At 47.2% G+C, this 18400-nt stretch overlaps 1 protein-coding gene across 7 annotated transcripts in view; it reads right to left on the reverse strand.

Moving 5' to 3' along the window:
• PACS2 (phosphofurin acidic cluster sorting protein 2) overlaps positions 1-18217 on the reverse strand; it is a 73377-nt gene extending 55160 nt beyond the window's left edge. For all 7 annotated transcript variants that reach the window (XM_032695824.1, XM_032695823.1, XM_032695822.1 and 4 more), the window contains exon 1: positions 18074-18217. In XM_032695824.1, the coding sequence (XP_032551715.1) occupies positions 18074-18201 (128 nt within the window). In that variant the 5' untranslated portion in view covers positions 18202-18217. The remainder of the gene's footprint in view (positions 1-18073) is intronic.
• Between the last annotated feature and the right edge of the window lie 183 nt (positions 18218-18400).

Below are 18400 nucleotides of genomic sequence, written 5' to 3' on the forward strand. Positions count from 1 at the left end.
CTCTACAGCTGTACCAAACACCCTGTGTAACTCTCACAGCCCCTTGGTTGTGTGCTCTGACAGCACCAAGCTCCTCTGAGCCCCACAGCTCTGGCTCATCTGTGCACAGGTGCTTTAAATATGGGACTGCAATGCTGGCCACAACTCAAAGGATGCTTCCAAATCAAACACATTAAACAGTTATAAAAGGAAGGTGGTTCTTTCCCAGAAGCATTTATTTAAATGTGATGGTTTTTACAAGGCAACGACACACAGCTGACAAAGCAGCCTCCATCAGCACTAAATATAATTCACAAAGAACTCTGGATCCTGCCACTAAAACTGGGGAACTCTATTCAGTATTTAACATGCTGGAAACATTGGTTAACATCCCTCAAATTGGAACAAAACACTGAGGGTAAAGCAGCTGAAAGGTTCTGTCCCTGGCAGATTTGTCTCCCTGGAAAGGAAGGTGCAAACTGAGAGGAACTTTGCAACATTAACAGCGGTCAAAAAAGGTCTGAAAATGCCAAAGCATTCAGCGCTCCTTGCAAGGAAAGAAATGCCTCTTGATGCCTCTGATTGAAGCTGCACTGTGCTCCAGCACATATCCCTTGCATTTCTACCATCAAATATCCTGGGCAGCGCTTGCTCATTTGCCACACTGTCTGCTGGAGTGCTCAGAAGAGCACAGATAAGCTGGGAAGGAAATTACCAAAGAACAGGAAAAAGGGATCTAATGAGATTCTAAAAGCCAAATAGTTAACCACATTACCCCAGCTGATGCAAGAATGAGATGGCTGAACTGAAACTACCAGCGCTACTGCCAGGGATGGAACTTCAGCAGTAACCAGAAGCAATATTTTAACTTCCAAAACCAGCTGAACTGAACTGAAAAGGCTTACAGAGTGCAGTGCCCAGCCTGCTGCCAAGCACAACACAAGCTCTCCAACTACAGCCCTGAAAACTACAGAACCCACCAAAAGCACACTAATGAACAGAAATCAGGATCTCTTTAAAGATGACCCGTGGAGGTCACTTTACAGTGAAGCACCAGCAGATTTTGCATTGGCAAAGACTGCACGAAACATCCTCTCCCTGCTCTGAGGAGATAACTGAGTGGGAAGGCACCTCCATGACCAGGCTAACCTTATAGCCTGGGGGACAGCCAGGAGATGCATTTCCAGACCTTGCAGTGGGGTTGCAAACAGCTCAGGTTTTCAGAACACTTCTGATCCTCTCTCAATAAGAGCAGCTTCCTTTAGAGAAAATCCCAGTCCCTAGATGATCTAAAAATGTCTCTCAACACTACTTTAAAAATGTCTTTCTACCCCCCTCGTCTTTCTCTTCACATCTAAATATACTCTGTATGCTCTAGTTTAAAGAATCACTACTGAAAAAGAAAGCACTTGTTTGGAAATAACTCAGCACAAGATTTTCTGTTTATTTTCTTCTCTGTAAAAACCCCTCGTGACAGATTTCTCTGCATTTCTCCTGAAAAAGGGAGAAAACCTGGCAGCTCAGACTTTGCTTACCCTCTTTTCTTAAGGCTACTATGACCTTAAGGTTTATCAGGGAAAAAAGGAACCACAGGTTTTACTGAAGGAGTTCAGAAGAATCCCAGTGCCAAACACTTGCAGTGGCAGGCAGAACACACTGAATTGCTCCAGAAAAACATTTGCATTTCCTTAATACTCTAAACCTCTTCAGTAGCTGTCGGAAGTTGAGCTGGCAAGCAGAGATTCAATATTATTTAGAGATTACATTTCTTCAGCATCATTGCTGGTGATATTTCATTCCTGAAAGCAATAAGGGAGCAGCAAAGCAAGTGTGTGAACCTGCTAGTTCGATCTGTCAAGAATATTTATTAAAACATCAGTGTGACCTGTGTAAGCCAGTAAAACAGTGAGCTGTGACAGACACAGGGTGTTCCAAAATGCTCATCTTTGCTGTTCAGAACTTGTTCCAGACCCCTGTTGGATTTTTTAATGCTGAATATAAGCAATAAAACAAAAAGTAACTTATAATAATAATAATAATAATAATTCATTCGGTCCCCAGGCCTGTGAGTTCCCACTGAAACAGGATTTATCAAGATAAGCTGTAGATGCTCTACAAAATAAGCAGGTAGAGGTAAATGAGGCATGAACAAGCAGAGGTTGTGAGGCAGCTTTTCCTCAGCAGAATATTAAGGTTCACTGCTAGGAGGGATTACCAAGGAGCCCATCCAGGAATAAGATAGTTACTCCATTTGTGCACAGGACCACACCATTAGATCACTCATGGAGACCAAAGTCAACAGCCAGACCAGCCTCAGCTCCCTGGAAACATTCCCTTCTAATGCCTGGTGCAATCAGCTAACACTAACATGACAGAGATGCTAAGACCAAGGAATAGATCTCAGCATCATTTTGTGGTCAGTGCTCCTGCTCATGGGATGAGGCATGGCACATACACAGGCTGTCAAAGAGCATTTCTGTCACAGGAACAGTTCAGGATCATCAGGGGGATGAGACAGAGATAAGTGCCACAACATTTTTTTCAACCATCAGGATGGGATTTATCCTTAATTTTATGCTGTCCTCACTCACAGGATCACATTCAACCTCTGATTTTCACCATATGACTGCAGCTAACACCAAGCACATCAAACTTTGCAACAGGGCCTATAGCTAATCATATAAGAAATGTATTTATGCACATTATATGTTTTTGGCATAATCCTGGTGAGCACGAGCTCTCCAGAGAGCCAGTGTAGATTTGCTACCCGTCCCCAGGTGTTTGAGCCTTCATTTCCATCACTGTGAAACAAAGGTCAGCTCACAGCAAGCACCTTGAAACTGGCTGAAGGGTAACACTGGAGCCAAGGGAGCTCATGCTACAACTGTTTCACTAACAGATTGTTGTATGTAATGTATATGAGAACTCTGATCACATATAAGTGTTCATACAACTATAAATTACTAAGCCAATTACTCTGTTTTCGCATCCAAATCAGCAAGAATGCTGCAGACACAGATGGCCCCCCATGACTGATGTTCAGTGGGGTCCTCTGTTTGCAGATGTACCAGTCAAACAGAGATTGGCTTCTACTCTGGGAGGGTTGGTGGAGAGAGTGAATTCACTCACAGGAGGAAAGCCCAAAGTTACTCGTGCAATAACTTGGAAAATATGGTGATAATCTTGGAACCAAGATAGCCCAGGAGACTGTTAGCAGGAGCAGCAGCAGCCTGCTGGCAGAAGACAGAACACAGAGAAACAAAAGCTAAAGAAGGAGCCTCAATTCGCTATTCAAGAGTCAGTAACTGTAGGAGAAAAGATGAATTGTTGAATTTCCAGAGATTAGAGAACTGTTTACACTGAACTACACCAAATTCTGCCATTTAAGCTGGTTCAAGCCCTCTGTGATGCCCTGCATGTCAATAAATCTATTTTGACCTACTGATAAACAGACGTTGGCTCTTGGTATGGCTGTGATTCAGGCAGCCTCATACCAAATCTTGGCAGCACTGGGCCATAGTGGCTGCAACAGGATACTGCATGCCTGCAGCTTCCACTTCCTGGGCTTTGTTACACACCAGAAAAAGCAAAGAATCACAAAAGCATCAAATCTGATGGATTCAAAAAGGAAAACTGCAAAATTTCTCTGTTCAGTGGGAAGGTAGAGGAAAGATGCAGCATACAAGACTGGATATTTCTAATGCTTCAAACATCAAAAAACCCTCGTGTCTAACTTTTGTCCTTTATTGCACTCCAGTTATCATATGATTTCCACAATACAACGCAGGGAGAACAAAGGAAAACTCAATTATGTACCCTTTTCTCAGGAATACATCTAACATATTTCCCCACTGTAGATCTCCCCTGCTCCAGATACTTTCTATCTGCACTCAAAATTAGCAAATGGTCAAAACATTATCAGAGCTTGATAAAAATCAAAGTCAAATGTTTTCAACAAAATCCTCTTTGTTACCACACTCTGATGGCTACTGGAACTGCCAACCTGTTCCGAGAGATGCCTTAACGATGAAGCATCATTTAAAAATGCATTTGCAGCTGTGCATATTTCACTTCAATCACACAATTGTGAATTATACCTCAGCGAGTCCTTGCAGAAAAGAGGTGGGCTGTCAGGGGGATGTGAAGGGGGAGAGAAAAGAAAGGAATTTCTACCGAACAAAAGAGCTCCAAGAAACGGATACAACTTTGCTGGAAGCTGTTCCCAGCCCACTCAACATTTTTGACTGTATACAGACATACCAGAATCCCAACAAGGGGCATTTTTCCCAGCTAAAATACAAACCATCAGCAGATCTGACCACCACCAGAGAGAAAATATGACGACCTAGTGGACGCAAAGCAAAGTAGAGTGAAATCACCTTACAGTTGTGCAAACTCAAGAGCTACCTTTGAGAGCTCACCATGGTGGCACCCTCACACAAACACCTGCCCAGTGTCCAGTTCACTCCTTGGCAAAGCAAAGCAAAGCAGGATTCCTGTTTGCTTTACTGCCAGAATTGTTTACATGGCACTCAAAAGTACACAAGATAAAAAGCACCTTTTCCTGCCTCCCTAGAAGCCCTATAAAGCACTGTACAGATTTACCAAGGTTCACCAGACAGTTTTACTGTCCATTCTGCATTGCTTTCAGGGCTCAAAGCCACAACAGTGGCCTGTGGTGATGCTGAGAGAGTCCAGAGGAGAAAGAAATACCACAGAACACTGGAGGCAGCATGCAGCTGGGACATTGGTGAGGTCAGACTAAACTTCCCCACAACCCAGCTCTGGACCAGAGCCTGTACTCAAGTACCTGAGTGTGTTTTTTTGACCCAGAAATCCTCTTGAGTGCAAGTGCTGTGCAAAGGTGGAAGCACGAGGAATCAGGCTACTCGGACCTGCAGGAGAGCAGTGCTGCCAAGCAAACCGGAGCGTGCAAACCCAGGCAAGGCAGGTGCATCTTTGAAACGTGCCACCATGTGTGCAGGGCATCAAGGAGAGCTAAGCATTTTGCATTCCACACATGCACAGTAAAGGACCAGCACTAGAAAGCTGGCCTTGAACACAGGTGCAGCAGGAACACAAACAGCCACCGGACACTTAGGTTATGATCCTGGAACAAGGAAACAATTGAATGAACAGTAAAAGCTTATTATAAATGTTGGTTTGTTTTTTTTTTTAAGGGACACTCAGCAGGACCTGCCATTTATATGTCAGAAAAACAGGAGCATGCTGACCGAAGGCAGAACAGAGAAAATCCCTTCTCCCTGGAAAAAGTTCTACCCACTTGCTTGAACGAAGCACTGGCCAGGCTTCTGATCCTCAAGTACACCCTCATGGGCCAAGGGTACAGAGCCACCAAAGTTTTGTCTCAGTAAATAGCTTTACACTTGAGCTGCTGAATGCTACACGTTGGGAGGAAAAACATCCTCTGATCTGCTTTGGTATCTGCAAGTGGCTGTCTCAGATTCTCACTGGGACTGAACACGAACAGACAAAGCTTATCCAAGTACCTGGAGACACTCAAAGTCTATTTATGAAGAAAGGATAAAGCCTATATTAATGGTCTTCAACTCTGCTGAGCGAAATAAAGCAGAATCCTGGCAGAAAGAAGATACGGATCCCTCCAGTCTAAAGAGAAATCGGAGCACCTTAAATTCTGGCATGCTCTCAGGCACAGTGTAGGGAAGAGGTAGCAGAGCAAATAAGAGGGAGTTCAGCCCCTAGCAAGCCACTAGCAACATGAAATATATATGATCCAGTTCTTGCAGTTCTCAGCTTTCCTTGCAAATCCTTCATTTTGAAGCAGTGGGTGCAACTTGATCGGGAAAGCAGCATATCATCTTTCTACCAGTTAGAAAGCATGCAGGAGTATTTTCATGAAAGAGGACGTTTTGGAAGGATCCTTTTGATGCTAAAAAACTGCCCACCTGAGAGGAAGATACGACAGAGGAAGGCTGCAGGACAGCCCCAAGAAACTCAGAGCAGACCCTGCAAACCGTAAATTAGCGGGTGGATGGAAGAGTGGAAAGCGCCATGAGAGGAGAGCAGGATTAGAAGTGCTACCGATTTATGATAAGCAATGCTCTAACAATAGCTTTCTTTTAAGAAGGAAGCTCTTCCTGCTGTAGTTAATCTAGTTAGTCTGAACGTACATTTATGCACAGGGGAAGGACTGCACACAGGACAGGCAACTCCTTGGTCAACTAAACCCACCCATTTTAAAACTCCTACAATACCCAGTAACATGGACCATAGCAGAGGGGGAATAGTTGCTCCCACAAGCAGCTGTCAGGGGCTGTTCAGTGAGCCTGTTCCAGCCTTTACATGGGCTGGATGTTCTAGGAAGGTCTTTTTCAGCCATGTTTTCCATTTTCATCATTTCTCCCCACCCTGAAAGGTCATGCAGATGAAAACATCAATTTAACTAATGCCAGATGGGAAACAAGTTAAGCCATATGAATCTTTGCTGATTATATAATTACCTTCATTTCTTGTAGAAAGATGGAAATGCTTACAGTCACTGGCTGAATATTTTGTACATAAACATTTCTAGGCTGTTTGTACTTTAAAGAAATTAAGTTCACATGGTTTTGACCAACTACTCTGTTACCATGCGGCACCTTCATGAGAGGAAAAAAAGCCTGAATTTGAAACTATGCCAGAAGGTTGCAGACACCATTCTCCCCCAGGAGTCCAAAATAATACTCATCAAATGGGCTTATCAACTCACAGTTATATATTTACTGAGTAGAAAATTAAGACAGTTTTCACTCAGTGTTAAATACACCAAATTATTTTCTGCAGACCTCAAGGTCATTTAATTTACCTTCAACGAGCCCCAACACACCAGTAAGGAAAAGAGCACCGAAATGTTCAGGCTCATTTGCTACTGAACCAGAGCAGTGTGGCAATGGACAGTTTCGACAACAAACACATCAAACCACGTGCCACACTTCATGTGTATAGGCAAGGGCAGCACTGAGAAACTGCTACAGATGCATCTCTGCAAGTCACACTCTTACTATAAAGCCATTAGCAATTAAAACTCCAGTGCACCAATGCCGAGCTCTGAATGGAGCCAGTTGTATTTGTAGGTGTCCCATTAGAAGCCAGGAGCACATGTTTAAATTTGCATAAGAATCGGTGTGAAAGATTCAGTTACATCCCCGGCAATCTCCAGTAGCTTTGGTTACACTGTCAATTACTCAAGTTAGAAAGTGCTTGTCTGAGAATCCCATTACAAAGAGTCGGGCTCCCAAAACCTTCTTCCCACCAGAGACCTCCCCTTAGAGCCCAAAAGAAGGCAAGACCACCTCTAGCCCAACCATCTCTTCCCCCTGACTCGCTCTGCGGCTCTGACAACAGCCCTGAGCTGGAGAACACACACAAGCCTTTGGACCACCCAGGCTTTCTAGCACAGAGCTAAAACATGAGCCTCTAAACAAAGGGCTGGACTTCTCCTCCCACAGTCATTGAAAGTCATTTCCCCGGCCTAAAGGGAAACTCTGCTAAATTAGAAGCCTGGTGCATACTTCGGGAGCATGCAGAAACACTTACTGCTGCCACTTGACTTTGGAGCTGCAGTAGGTTACTTGCTCCATCCTCATCCTCACACTCTGCCTGGACAACCATTTGGACCATTCAAAACACAGCTGAGAATTGATCCAACTGAAACACAGCCCACTTTCTCATCTCTACCCCTCAAAACCCCTCTATCCCTAGCCACTTTACCATGTGAACTCTCAAATGCTTACACTGGCACAAGGCAGAAGGCGATAACAAGCAGCTGCCTAAGTGGGTAGGTTACACAGAGCCACCCGACACACCAGCCTCAGAGGAGCAGGTAAAAGCTACCTATAGCCTTACCTGGAGGGTGTCAGGACAGTACAACAGCTCTGCACACATCTGAGAGAGCTCTTCAGTGAGCGAGCTGCTGGAGCCCTGCTGTAACAGGCAGAACTGGTAAATGCTCCTGTCTTACACCGCCAACTACCCAGTGCACAGATGGAACTGTAAAAAGACAGAGCCCTGATGGTGGCTGGGAAACGGGTACTACTGTCTCTGCTGAGAACAGCAGTGTCCCTGTCCCTGTTACAAACTACCAAGTTCACACGGTTGAGGCAGCACTGAAATCAGGACACACATGACAAGGTGAAATAAAGACTGCATGTGAATCTGAGGAGCTGGGAAGTTGGCAAGACTGTCTTGAGATCAGACCCTATGCTACGGACACCCATTTTCAGCGCAGTCCCTCCAGAGGCAATGAAATCTAGCTCCAGCACAGCCTCCAGCTACAGTGTGCAATCCCTAAAGAAACTCAAGACTGAGTGACCTCAAACGATCCTGCTATATTTGTAAAAACGCGTGTGAGGAGACATCCTCCAACAACCCTATGACTTTAATGGGAGTTACAACATCAGACCAGTTCCCTAAAAGAGAAAGGAATCAGTGTCTCCAGTGTAGAAAATGAGGCTGCTCTTTTAAAAAGACCTAGACTCACGATCCCAAAGACAAATGCATCCAAAGAGAAGCCATAACTCCAGCAGTTCCAACAGAATCTCACGAGCTGTTCACAGACTGACATTTCAAGCTGGTACAAAGCTCCCCAGACTCTCACTTCTGTGGTTTCAGGATGCACTGCAAAACTGCCTGGTGGGCAGCAAACTCTGCCTAGAAAGAAGGCTCTACTCCCCCATGGCTGGCACTCAGCAGCTGCCAGGACAGCTACAAAATATGGTGGTGCACTAGCTGGAAAAATTCACCTACTAAATGGAAAGAAAGGCTGGCTGGGAATGGCCTCAGACATCCAAAGTGTGAAACTGCACCCATACATAAATTAATAGGAGGTGACACTGCTGTGTGAAAGGGCAGCCTTGTACACCTCACCGTGTGTTCCCACTTCTGATCTAAGACACCTGCTCATGCTGTGTTTATTTGTTTTGTGCTTTTTTTTTGCAGGTGGGCTGAGCACTGTAAATTGTTTCTCCTTCCAGAAGCAGCAGTACATCTGTGCAGGTTCCTCTCGCAGAACACCCTGGTAAGCAGCTGCAAGAAAGGGAACTGCACTGGCATACAAATCCTACAAGGGCTGTCTCATGACAAGTCACTGCCAAGCTACGATCTCATCGCTTTAATGAGAGCACCCAACAGACCAACGTGCTCCAAAGGCACAGGCACCATCAGCTCTGCACGAATGCTGTGCCCCAGCCTTTGCAGCTGTTCCCTCTGGCTGACGGCTGCTTCGTGCTCCCACAGAGGACAAGCCTGGGTGGCCACAGGAGCGTGTCACTAGCCTGCCACAACAGCACGGTCACGGCATAGGGTAGTACAGCTGGGGCCCTCAGCAGAGAATTCCCCACTGCAATCCACCGCAGCAGGAGCCAGGACACGCCAGGGATCGCTCACAGGATGTGGCAGACGTGGTACTCATGGATCTTTGCCTGGTTCTCGGAAGCTGGGGTGTATCCGCATTAACCACGTCCCCTGGGCAGACTGTCCTCTCAGCAGAAAGGGGATACAGACTTATATAGACTATATATAGATAAAGCTTCCTAAGAATCTCTCCATGGGGGTTATTCTCTGCTCTATATCTAGATCTGGCCTAGTGCCTGTTGGGAAACACATATCAGACAGGCATATGTGCAAACTGCAGCTCATTTAGGCCACTATTGAGAGCCCTGCACTAGAAACCTCTATAACACAGGCCAGAACCCCATTATGAGCTCCACAGTTTTCCCATGTCTCCATTTGCAGACTTCCATGTGTTTCCCTGCAGAGGTGAAGATCCCTCTAGAAATCTCTCTCCTGCACATGACATTTACTTACCAGCAGTGAGGAGCATCTCCAAGCCCTTGCACTGCAATGGCTTTGTAGAAAAATAAAAAGAGCAGAGAAGGATTTTTAACAGTCAAGCTCAACAGAACAGAGGGATCTGATGAAAGGAGACAGTGTCTTTCTTCAGAAGATTTTTAGCAGCAAAATAAAGTGCTCTGTTGAGCAGTGAGCATGTTTCACTTCATTCTGCACACAGGAGTGTACACACTTGATCCCCTTGCTCTTTCACAGCCTCACACCTTCAAACCTTCACCTCTCCTCAGCCCCAGCAACACACACTAATAAAAAAAAGCCATCCTGGGTCACCAGGTATGTTCCTCTTTTTCTTTTTAGAACAAAGCTAACTACCTCCCTGAGGTCCAGAAGGACCTGCGAGCTGTGCAGATTTTGGTTAAACACCATAATTCCCTCTTGGCTACTCCCTTCCACTTATCTCCTACAGGCTCCAGAGCACCTGACTGCCAAAAAGGAAAACGAGGAGGAGAGGGAAGTTGGTTTATCTTTAGACCAAACTAGAGCTTGGGGAGGGAGGTCCCACACATTTTAGAGCACTGGGGGAAAAGTGGCTAGACTACCATTTCCCAGCCAGCAACAGTAAAGCAATCACATTTATTTAACTTTAATACAGTTCGGATGAGCCACTGCAGGAAACAGGATGAGTTGTTCAAAACCCCCCAGTGCCCAGGTGCTACTCCCTGCCCAAATGGCACACGCCATCCTTGGGGGCATTTCCCAGCCCATTCAAACACTGATGAGACAAACAGTTAACTGTCCAAACCCACAGAGAGGCTATGGATGAGTAGCACACTGCACACAACATCAAAGCTGATATTTTATGCTAATCCATCTGCTTACAGGAGAACAAATGCTATTTTCCTTGACAACTCTTCTGAAGTAAGATCTGAGCAACTATGCAGATTTCAAACTCTTTTGAAATACCAGTAGACCAAACACTCCTACTTTCAATGCAAAAACTCCCAAGAACAGCCTCTCTGCGGCTCAGGCAGTGAGTTACACAAAGCACAAAGCCCCCAGGAGCTGCACCCAAAACACAAGTGCTGCCAACACACCAAGCCAGGTGAGCACCTGCACACTGACTGGCTTGCAGACCCCGGCTATGGTTCACATGCATGAGAGCCTCCACCAAGCCAACTTCACAGCATACAGAAGCTGCTCTCATTTTTATACTTGCTGCACACTTTAAAAATTAGATTGCTTTCCCACTGCAGCAGGGGAGGCATTTGAGCTCCTGATCAAAAATAGTTATTGCCCTGCAAGTAACTGTGCTGGAAGGCAGCCTGGCCTGCAGATTCTCAGCTGCTAGATGAGAAGGAACAAGGAGGCCACCTCAGAAGCAAGGCACAGCTCATTACAAGTGACACAGCCACGCGAAGCACTGCAGGAAAGGCTGAAATGGTTTTAGAGGACGAAAACGGTTCCAGATTGCAGCACACAACAAGAGAGTCCATGCATCTACTTTTCCAAACACAAGGAGCTTGTCTCCTCCTCACCAGGCAGATCTGCTACAGCTGCATCAACCCAAAGACAGGGTCCTACATGTTTTTGAGGAATCTCTCCTCCAGGGATACTGGCTGCATCGAGTGCAGCATGCCCAGAGCTCTCCAGGCAATTCATTATTTTAAACAAATGAGTGATTAGCAAGGATCCACTCTCTTCCTTGCAAAGCTGGCTGCATGCCCTGCAAGCCTCCACACCACTGTACAGTATCATAATCCAATTAAACCTCACCATGAGAGAAGCTTCATGCTATCACATTCAATTACCCAGTTAAGCCTCTTATCATCTGCACATTAGGATCCATTCGGGCTGAAACTCCCCCAGCACCGTTTGGGAGGTGGCACTAAACCAACCAAGGACACACAGATATTGCATCTGGGGCTGCAGGAGGACCATAGAGGTTAGGAGATTCATACTGCTGGCTTGTAAGGAGGTAGAAACACAGGGAAAATAAAATACAGCGACCAGTTCCTGCCCACTCAGTTATATGCCCTCTGAGGTGACCCGCTCGCCCTTATCCTCCTGCTCCCTGACTTCCCAGGGAAATGGGACAGTTCTGAAGAAGCACGAGGGACCCAGAGGAATTTCAATGGAATGGCGAAGGCTAATAGAAGACCTGGCAATACAGAGGTGTCTGGCAGTCAGCCACCAATTCCATAGGAAATACCCTCCCGAGAAGGTCACCATAACGGTGGCAAAATTTGGCCCAAAAGAATTAGAAAAAGCTGCCAAGATGTGACGCAAATAAAGCCAGCGAGCAGGCCAGCTTCCTGCATGAGGCCAAAACAGGGAGCGCTCTTGGAAAAAAAGAAAGATTAAGGGTTGCAAGGAACATAATGGCCTCTTGTAACAGCTGAGTTGTTGCTTTTCTTTTCTTGGCAGAAAAGAGGGATGTTTTGTTGCTGGTTGATTAATCTATTATGCAAATCATTTCATAGCTAATTTGATACAGCCACAAGCTTGCCACAGAAATCATCTGCCTGCTCAGAGCCAATGAAAGGTGGAGCATCAACAGCTCCATTCAAGAGAGCTTTTATTCCCTGGACAAGCAGCTACAGGGTCGCCTCCTGCCAAGCAGAGCTACAGGAACACAGGCCAGACCTGCCAGGAGACAAGAGGGGAAGGTCCTTTGGGCACCCTCATCTGGTAGAAGGCAAGGAAAGAGGCCCTTCAAAAGAGTAGCCCATTCCTTCCACTCCCAAAATCCTTTTGCACTGGCCATGTGCAAAACATCCAGGTGAAAACCACACACAGTCCCACCCAGAGACTTTGGCTAGCAGCTTTAAAATTTTAAGATGTTTCCAGAACTGTTCATGACATGCACAAGCTTCACCTCATGTCACTTAAAAGATGCCTCAAAATAGGTCTAACTGGACATCTGACTCCAACAAACAGCTCAGCCTCTAGACAGAACTTTTCTACTGAATAACACAAGAGTCCAAATTACATTCAGTAGTACCACATAAAGTGACAATAACTGCTGTGACAGGATTTACATAGGGATCACTAGGTCTCACCCAAAGTACTGTTACTTTGGTTTTGATCTCTTCCCCAAAGACTAAGAGAGAAACACAGCATATTTTGTCTCCAAGAATAAAGGGGTTGGTTCTGGCCACTGTGCTTTACTCCAAGCAGTTCATCTCCATTGCTCAGTTGTGGATGTTTTTCCTCATGCATCTCACACGTTTAACATCACCTTAGTGATATTTTTGAAGCCTATCCTGTGCCCTCATTTGTATTCAATTTCCTTCCGTGGTAAAACGTTAGGCATTTCATGCTATTCAAACAAAGTCAAAACAAAGCCTCCAAATAAGCATTTCTGAAACGTACCTAGTCATCTGAGTAATTAGACATATTCCCAGTTCCAAATGTGCTGAAAATCTACTGTCAGCTCCCAATGAATGTGTCAGCAGTTATCCTAACAAACAAGAGTTCTCTCCATGGAATAGGAGGTTAAGATACATTTCAAGTAACATCTCTCCCTACCTGAATTAATCAATGTTTTTAATTATGCAGCATCACCTGAACATAATTATTACTCTAGCAAGTTATTCACCCTTCTCTGCCAATATGGTGCATAGCTGCCATTGCTCAAGCCAGGACAGAACATGCTCTCACTGGCCAAAAGAAACTCCCATTCCCAGTGTAGGCATGCATCCTTCACACCAAGGGGTAAAGTCTTTCACTTTCAAATGAATTTGCACCAAATACTCATAGTGAAGAGTCAGCCATGGACTTCACGTAGGTCAGAACCCCTCAATACTCAGAACCCCTCCACACTTTGCTAGCAGAGGGAATTACCACGTAGGGGTTCAAACCTGCAGACTGCTGCAGTGGCTCCATGCCCCAGCAGTCCTCACTGTGTCCCTCCTGGTCATAGGAGATAGACCAGTGGAAGAAGATGGGAGCTGGCAGAGAGAGAAGAGCACATAGCCTGGGGCATGGGCAAACTATTAGGATCCACTCAGCTGCTGTGAATTCAAAGTCTCACCCTAACCAGTTTCCATCCCCCTGGGGATGTCCGTACCAGGGCTGGTGTGAATGTCCCAGTGCTGCAAGGCCATGTCACAGCACGCTGGGTGGTCACATCCCCACACCACCAATCTCCTGTTCGAGTTCAGGGGATGTGCGTGGATTCCCTTCATGTTTCTTTACAGAGCAGGCAAACCACAGAGGTGAGCCAACACATGAAATGCTCAGGCAGTGCCCAGTCAACAACCTCAGATCTCCAGCACTGTCTTTTCACAGAGCTGTTCCACAAGCTTCTTCCTTTGTATCCCCAAGGGACACCAGGTCACACCTGCTCCACATCCAGTTTGGTTACAGTATGCTAAAATTCACTTTACAGTTCAAAGCTTAGCAGGAACTTTTACAAGTTTGTGACAATTAAGTCAATAGCCTCAATCAAAACCTACTCTAAATGGAAACCCACTCTGCTTCCTCTTTCTCCAGCAGACCATTCCAACAAAACATTTCCCCCAAGACCACTCTTCCTCTAGACAGCCTCCCCATGGTGCTACCTCCTCATGAGGCTCCTTCAGGATGGGACAGTACTGCACCTTGCCATTCACACCCACAGCTTCATAAAAAAAAAAAAAAAGGAAAGTAAAAAGAAACACCACCAAAATCCAAAGAGTAATTCTTATTTTTCATGTACGAGGAAAATGAGGGGGGGGAAAAAAGTGTTGATTCTCTCACAGCCATGCTGCAAGAAGATCACTCTCAGTTTTTACAGGTGGTAAGGAGAGCTTTATGTAGTGTAACCTTCCTCAAAGGAAAATATTTCAATGCACAGAAGAAAGAAACAGCAGGGAAAGGTAGGCATCTCTTCCTTCTGGTATGCAGTGGATACGCCCAGATAGTGAGACATTTTGAGTCACATTTCTGGGATGACTAAAAGAAAGTAGTTGCATTTCAGAAGCACTATGGTCAAAACCCTCAGGAGCTGAAGACAGAAATCAGAAAATCATTTCTGCAATTGGCAGAAGAGAAAGGAGACCAAGACAAGAGCAAAACACCTCACCTCATGTTTCACTCCAAACACAGAATTATAGGACAACACCATGACTCTTCACTATTATTCTTCCTTAAGCTTAAACACAGCCTTTTCACACAAGGAAACTCCACGGAAGTACCAAGGCAGCCTTCCAGATTTTGCTGACACCCCACCCAAGCTGAGTGGACTTTCAGTAAATCAACCACTGAAGAAGAGCGTGTTCAATAGCAGTGCTTTCGAGATGTCTCTCCCACAGTCCAGCTCCCTGCTATAGTCTGGGAAGCATGCACACATCCACATGAGGCACTCCACCTCAACACCCACCCACCCAATTTAGGGAAACGCAGGCACAGACTGCTCCAGGCACCGCTTTCACCCAGCCCCTCCTGCTGCAGCTTACTGTAGGAGAAGCACCTTAGAAATGGAGTAAGATTTATTGTGCCAAAAAGAAGGGGGAAGGAAGCAACTTTCCCTCCCCAAACACATACTCCTCTTCCATGAATCCTTTGACTTTGTGCCAAGTTCAAACCTCTTCTCTACTGAGAAAGCCTGTCCTGCCAACAGAAACCCAGAGGGGAACTTGTGGAAATCTCAGAAGAGTCCAAGGCAGTTCCATGGTATTTGACCACACACCAAGGCCCACTTTCCTCCACATCCGCCTCTCACGTCCCAACAGACATCTGCTTGGACAACAAGCTCATTTGGGATACAGTTTCCCATGCAGGAGTTGTCATCCCAGTATCTCTCGCTTTAAGATAAAGAATCTTAAAAGTCATTGTGTCATAGGGAAAATCATTACAATTCTAACTTAAAATGCAGAGGCAGTGGTATAACTTCAAGGTTATCAAACTCCTGCCTTCTCCAACAGAGAGGTCTGTTGCAAAGCCTGTAATGAAGTGCAAAACATGGACCCAAAGCAGCATCACAAGGCATGATGTTAAGTGATTAGAAGCAGCAGCATTGATTGGGAACTGCTACAGAATTTGGTGTTTGCCCAGCACACACCTCACTGTGCCATGGAACCAACATCTCCACAGAACCTGCAACCTCAGCTGCTCCTGACCTCACTTCAGGTTAACAAAAAACACCTGGCACCCACAGCTACAGCTGCAGACCTGCCACACACTGCACCACATACACAACCCTTGCACGTGTGCCCAGCCCATGCAGGGCACTTCCAGCACGTGGGGCACGTCCCAAAGAAAACTCCACATCCATGGAAAGACAGGCTTATTTGGCTGGCAGCAGCAAATGCAGCAGCAGCTGGATGTCTGCTTATCCCCCCAGGCTCTAGGGGAAAGGGGTACCCAGGAACAGCAAACAAAGGTGATGGCAACAACAGGGCTGAGAGCAGAGGGACCCAGTGCTACAAATTCCCTCATACAAAACCTCTGTTCCTAGAAGGTCCCAAATGCCCCAGTTCTTCCATCAATGCCTCAGCCCAGGCAACCTGAGCACTTTCACCATCCCCTGCTTCACAGTTTGCTTCAGCAACTCCAGGTTGGCCCCCTCAAACCCTAGTTCTGCCCCACTTGCCCAGATATCCACCTGTCCCTTGCATTCCCCAAATTCCTCCAGGCACCTCAACCACCTGACTCCAATCTGCTGCCCACCACAACTCAAGCACCCAGGACCCCACCCTAATTGCCATCCTGTGCACCCCGCCCCCTACGACAATGAAGGCAGGGTCAGTGTCCTTACACTGCATTTTCTGGTCATCTACAGATTTGCAAACAAGCAAGCTGTGTTGTGAGCTCGTTTTCAGATCTGCAAGTATCAGCATAAATGATAATGCAGAATGAAAAGTCCTTGACAGTGACGGACATTTGTTTTTTAATTTGTCTAACAGCCATTGTTACAAGGTTGGATGAGATGGAAACCCAACTGCCTTCCTGTAGTCGAGGGTGCAATGGAGAGAACAGTTTTCAGAGCAGCATTACAAGAGCCCTCTGTGTCCTCTGTACAACAGGGACAACGCCAATCACACTGGAACTATAGAATCACAGAATGGTTTGGGTTGAAAGGGACTTAAAGATCATCTAATTCCAATCCCCCTGCGATGGGCAGGGACACCCTCTAATCTAGCGCAAAAAATCAAAAAGCACCAACTGCTCCTGCAGCTACTCCCATATAGACAAATAACTTCCATAGCAAAGGGACTCCTTGAAGAGGGGCACATTCCCTGTGGTGCCAGTCCCTTTCCAAGACCTCCCACTGCAGGAAAGAAAGGCTGAACAAGACACAGGCAGAGAAAGTTACTGCCCCAAGGCACTGCTAGCACAGATAAGCTGTTATAAATCAAGATCATCTGCAACTGCAGGACTCAGGTTTTCTTCTACCCCATGTTATCTTCCTGCCCGCGATGCCAAAGCACTACGACTGTGGGCAGTGTTTATGTTAGGATAGTTACTAATCCCTGCAAGACAGGGGCATGGCCACCAAGCCCAACCTGCTATCTGGATGGCGCAGAAGACAGAGGGATTTGGGGGGTTTGTAAAGCTTGCAAAGCTTTACATTCCTGCCAGGTCAGCCTGATGACTCTGTTCCCTTTCTGCTCGCTTGGTGCGTCCTCATTTGAAACAAAACAAAAAAAGAAAGATAAAGAGGGGCGTTTCAGAGATTTGCCTTCGGCACGTTTGAATCCTCAAAGGCTTTCTGTCAGAGCCAGGCTTGAAAAGCGCAAATTCTATAAAAGCTGAGAGGGATGCCTCCCATGCGGGCTAAAACCAGCGCAGGCGGGGACCGCGGCCGCGTGTTTACACACGCCAGAGGTGGGGAAAGAGCCGAGACGGGGAGAGGGCGGACAAGCGGTCTTAGAGAAAGGGATGCCCACCCCGAGCCCATCCCTGCGGGGCATTTCCCCGCAAAGGGGCCGTTAACGGGACACCCCGCGGGGACGATGGAGCTCGGGGAAGGAGCCCCAGCCCTGCCACCGGCACACACCCCGCGACAGGGTTCGGGAGGAGGGGGACGCTCACTGAGAGGGTGACACCCTCTCACACCTGACACAGACACAGCTGCAGCCCTCCCACCCTTTTTACGGCCGGGGCGTCCCTGCACTCCCACACCCACCCCAAAACCCACGGAAGGGGCAGCAGGAGCCGTGCCCGTCACTGCGGCACCGCTGACGGGGTGGGAAGGGACGCTGAAATTGCGAGAAGGTGATGGGAAAGGGGGGTTGAGGAAGCAGCTGCGAAGCCCCGGGGAGGGTGGGGGGGGTGTCCGCCCTCTCGGTCCGCGCGTTACCTGGGGACGCAGCTCGGGCTGGAACCGTCGATCTCCCACGTGGCGAAGAGGTTCATAGGCACGGGCCGCCCCAGGGCCCCGGCGCCGCCGGGGAAGCTGAGGCGGCCCCGCTCGGCCGCTGCCGCCATGGCTGTGCCCGCCGGCCTGGCGCGCGCCCACCGGGCCGCCGCCGCCGCCGCCCCGCCCCGCCCGCGGGGGGGGGGCGCGTCACAGGGGGCGGGGCCGTCCGCAAAGGAGGCGGGGCTTTAAACGGGGCTACAGGGGATCGGCGCGACTTTATAGGCGGTTCTCCTGGGCGGGGAGGGGCGTCATGGGTGAGAGGCGTGG

The sequence above is a fragment of the Chiroxiphia lanceolata genome, chromosome 9, assembly GCF_009829145.1.
Source record: "Chiroxiphia lanceolata isolate bChiLan1 chromosome 9, bChiLan1.pri, whole genome shotgun sequence".
NCBI classification, from domain to species: domain Eukaryota; kingdom Metazoa; phylum Chordata; class Aves; order Passeriformes; family Pipridae; genus Chiroxiphia; species Chiroxiphia lanceolata.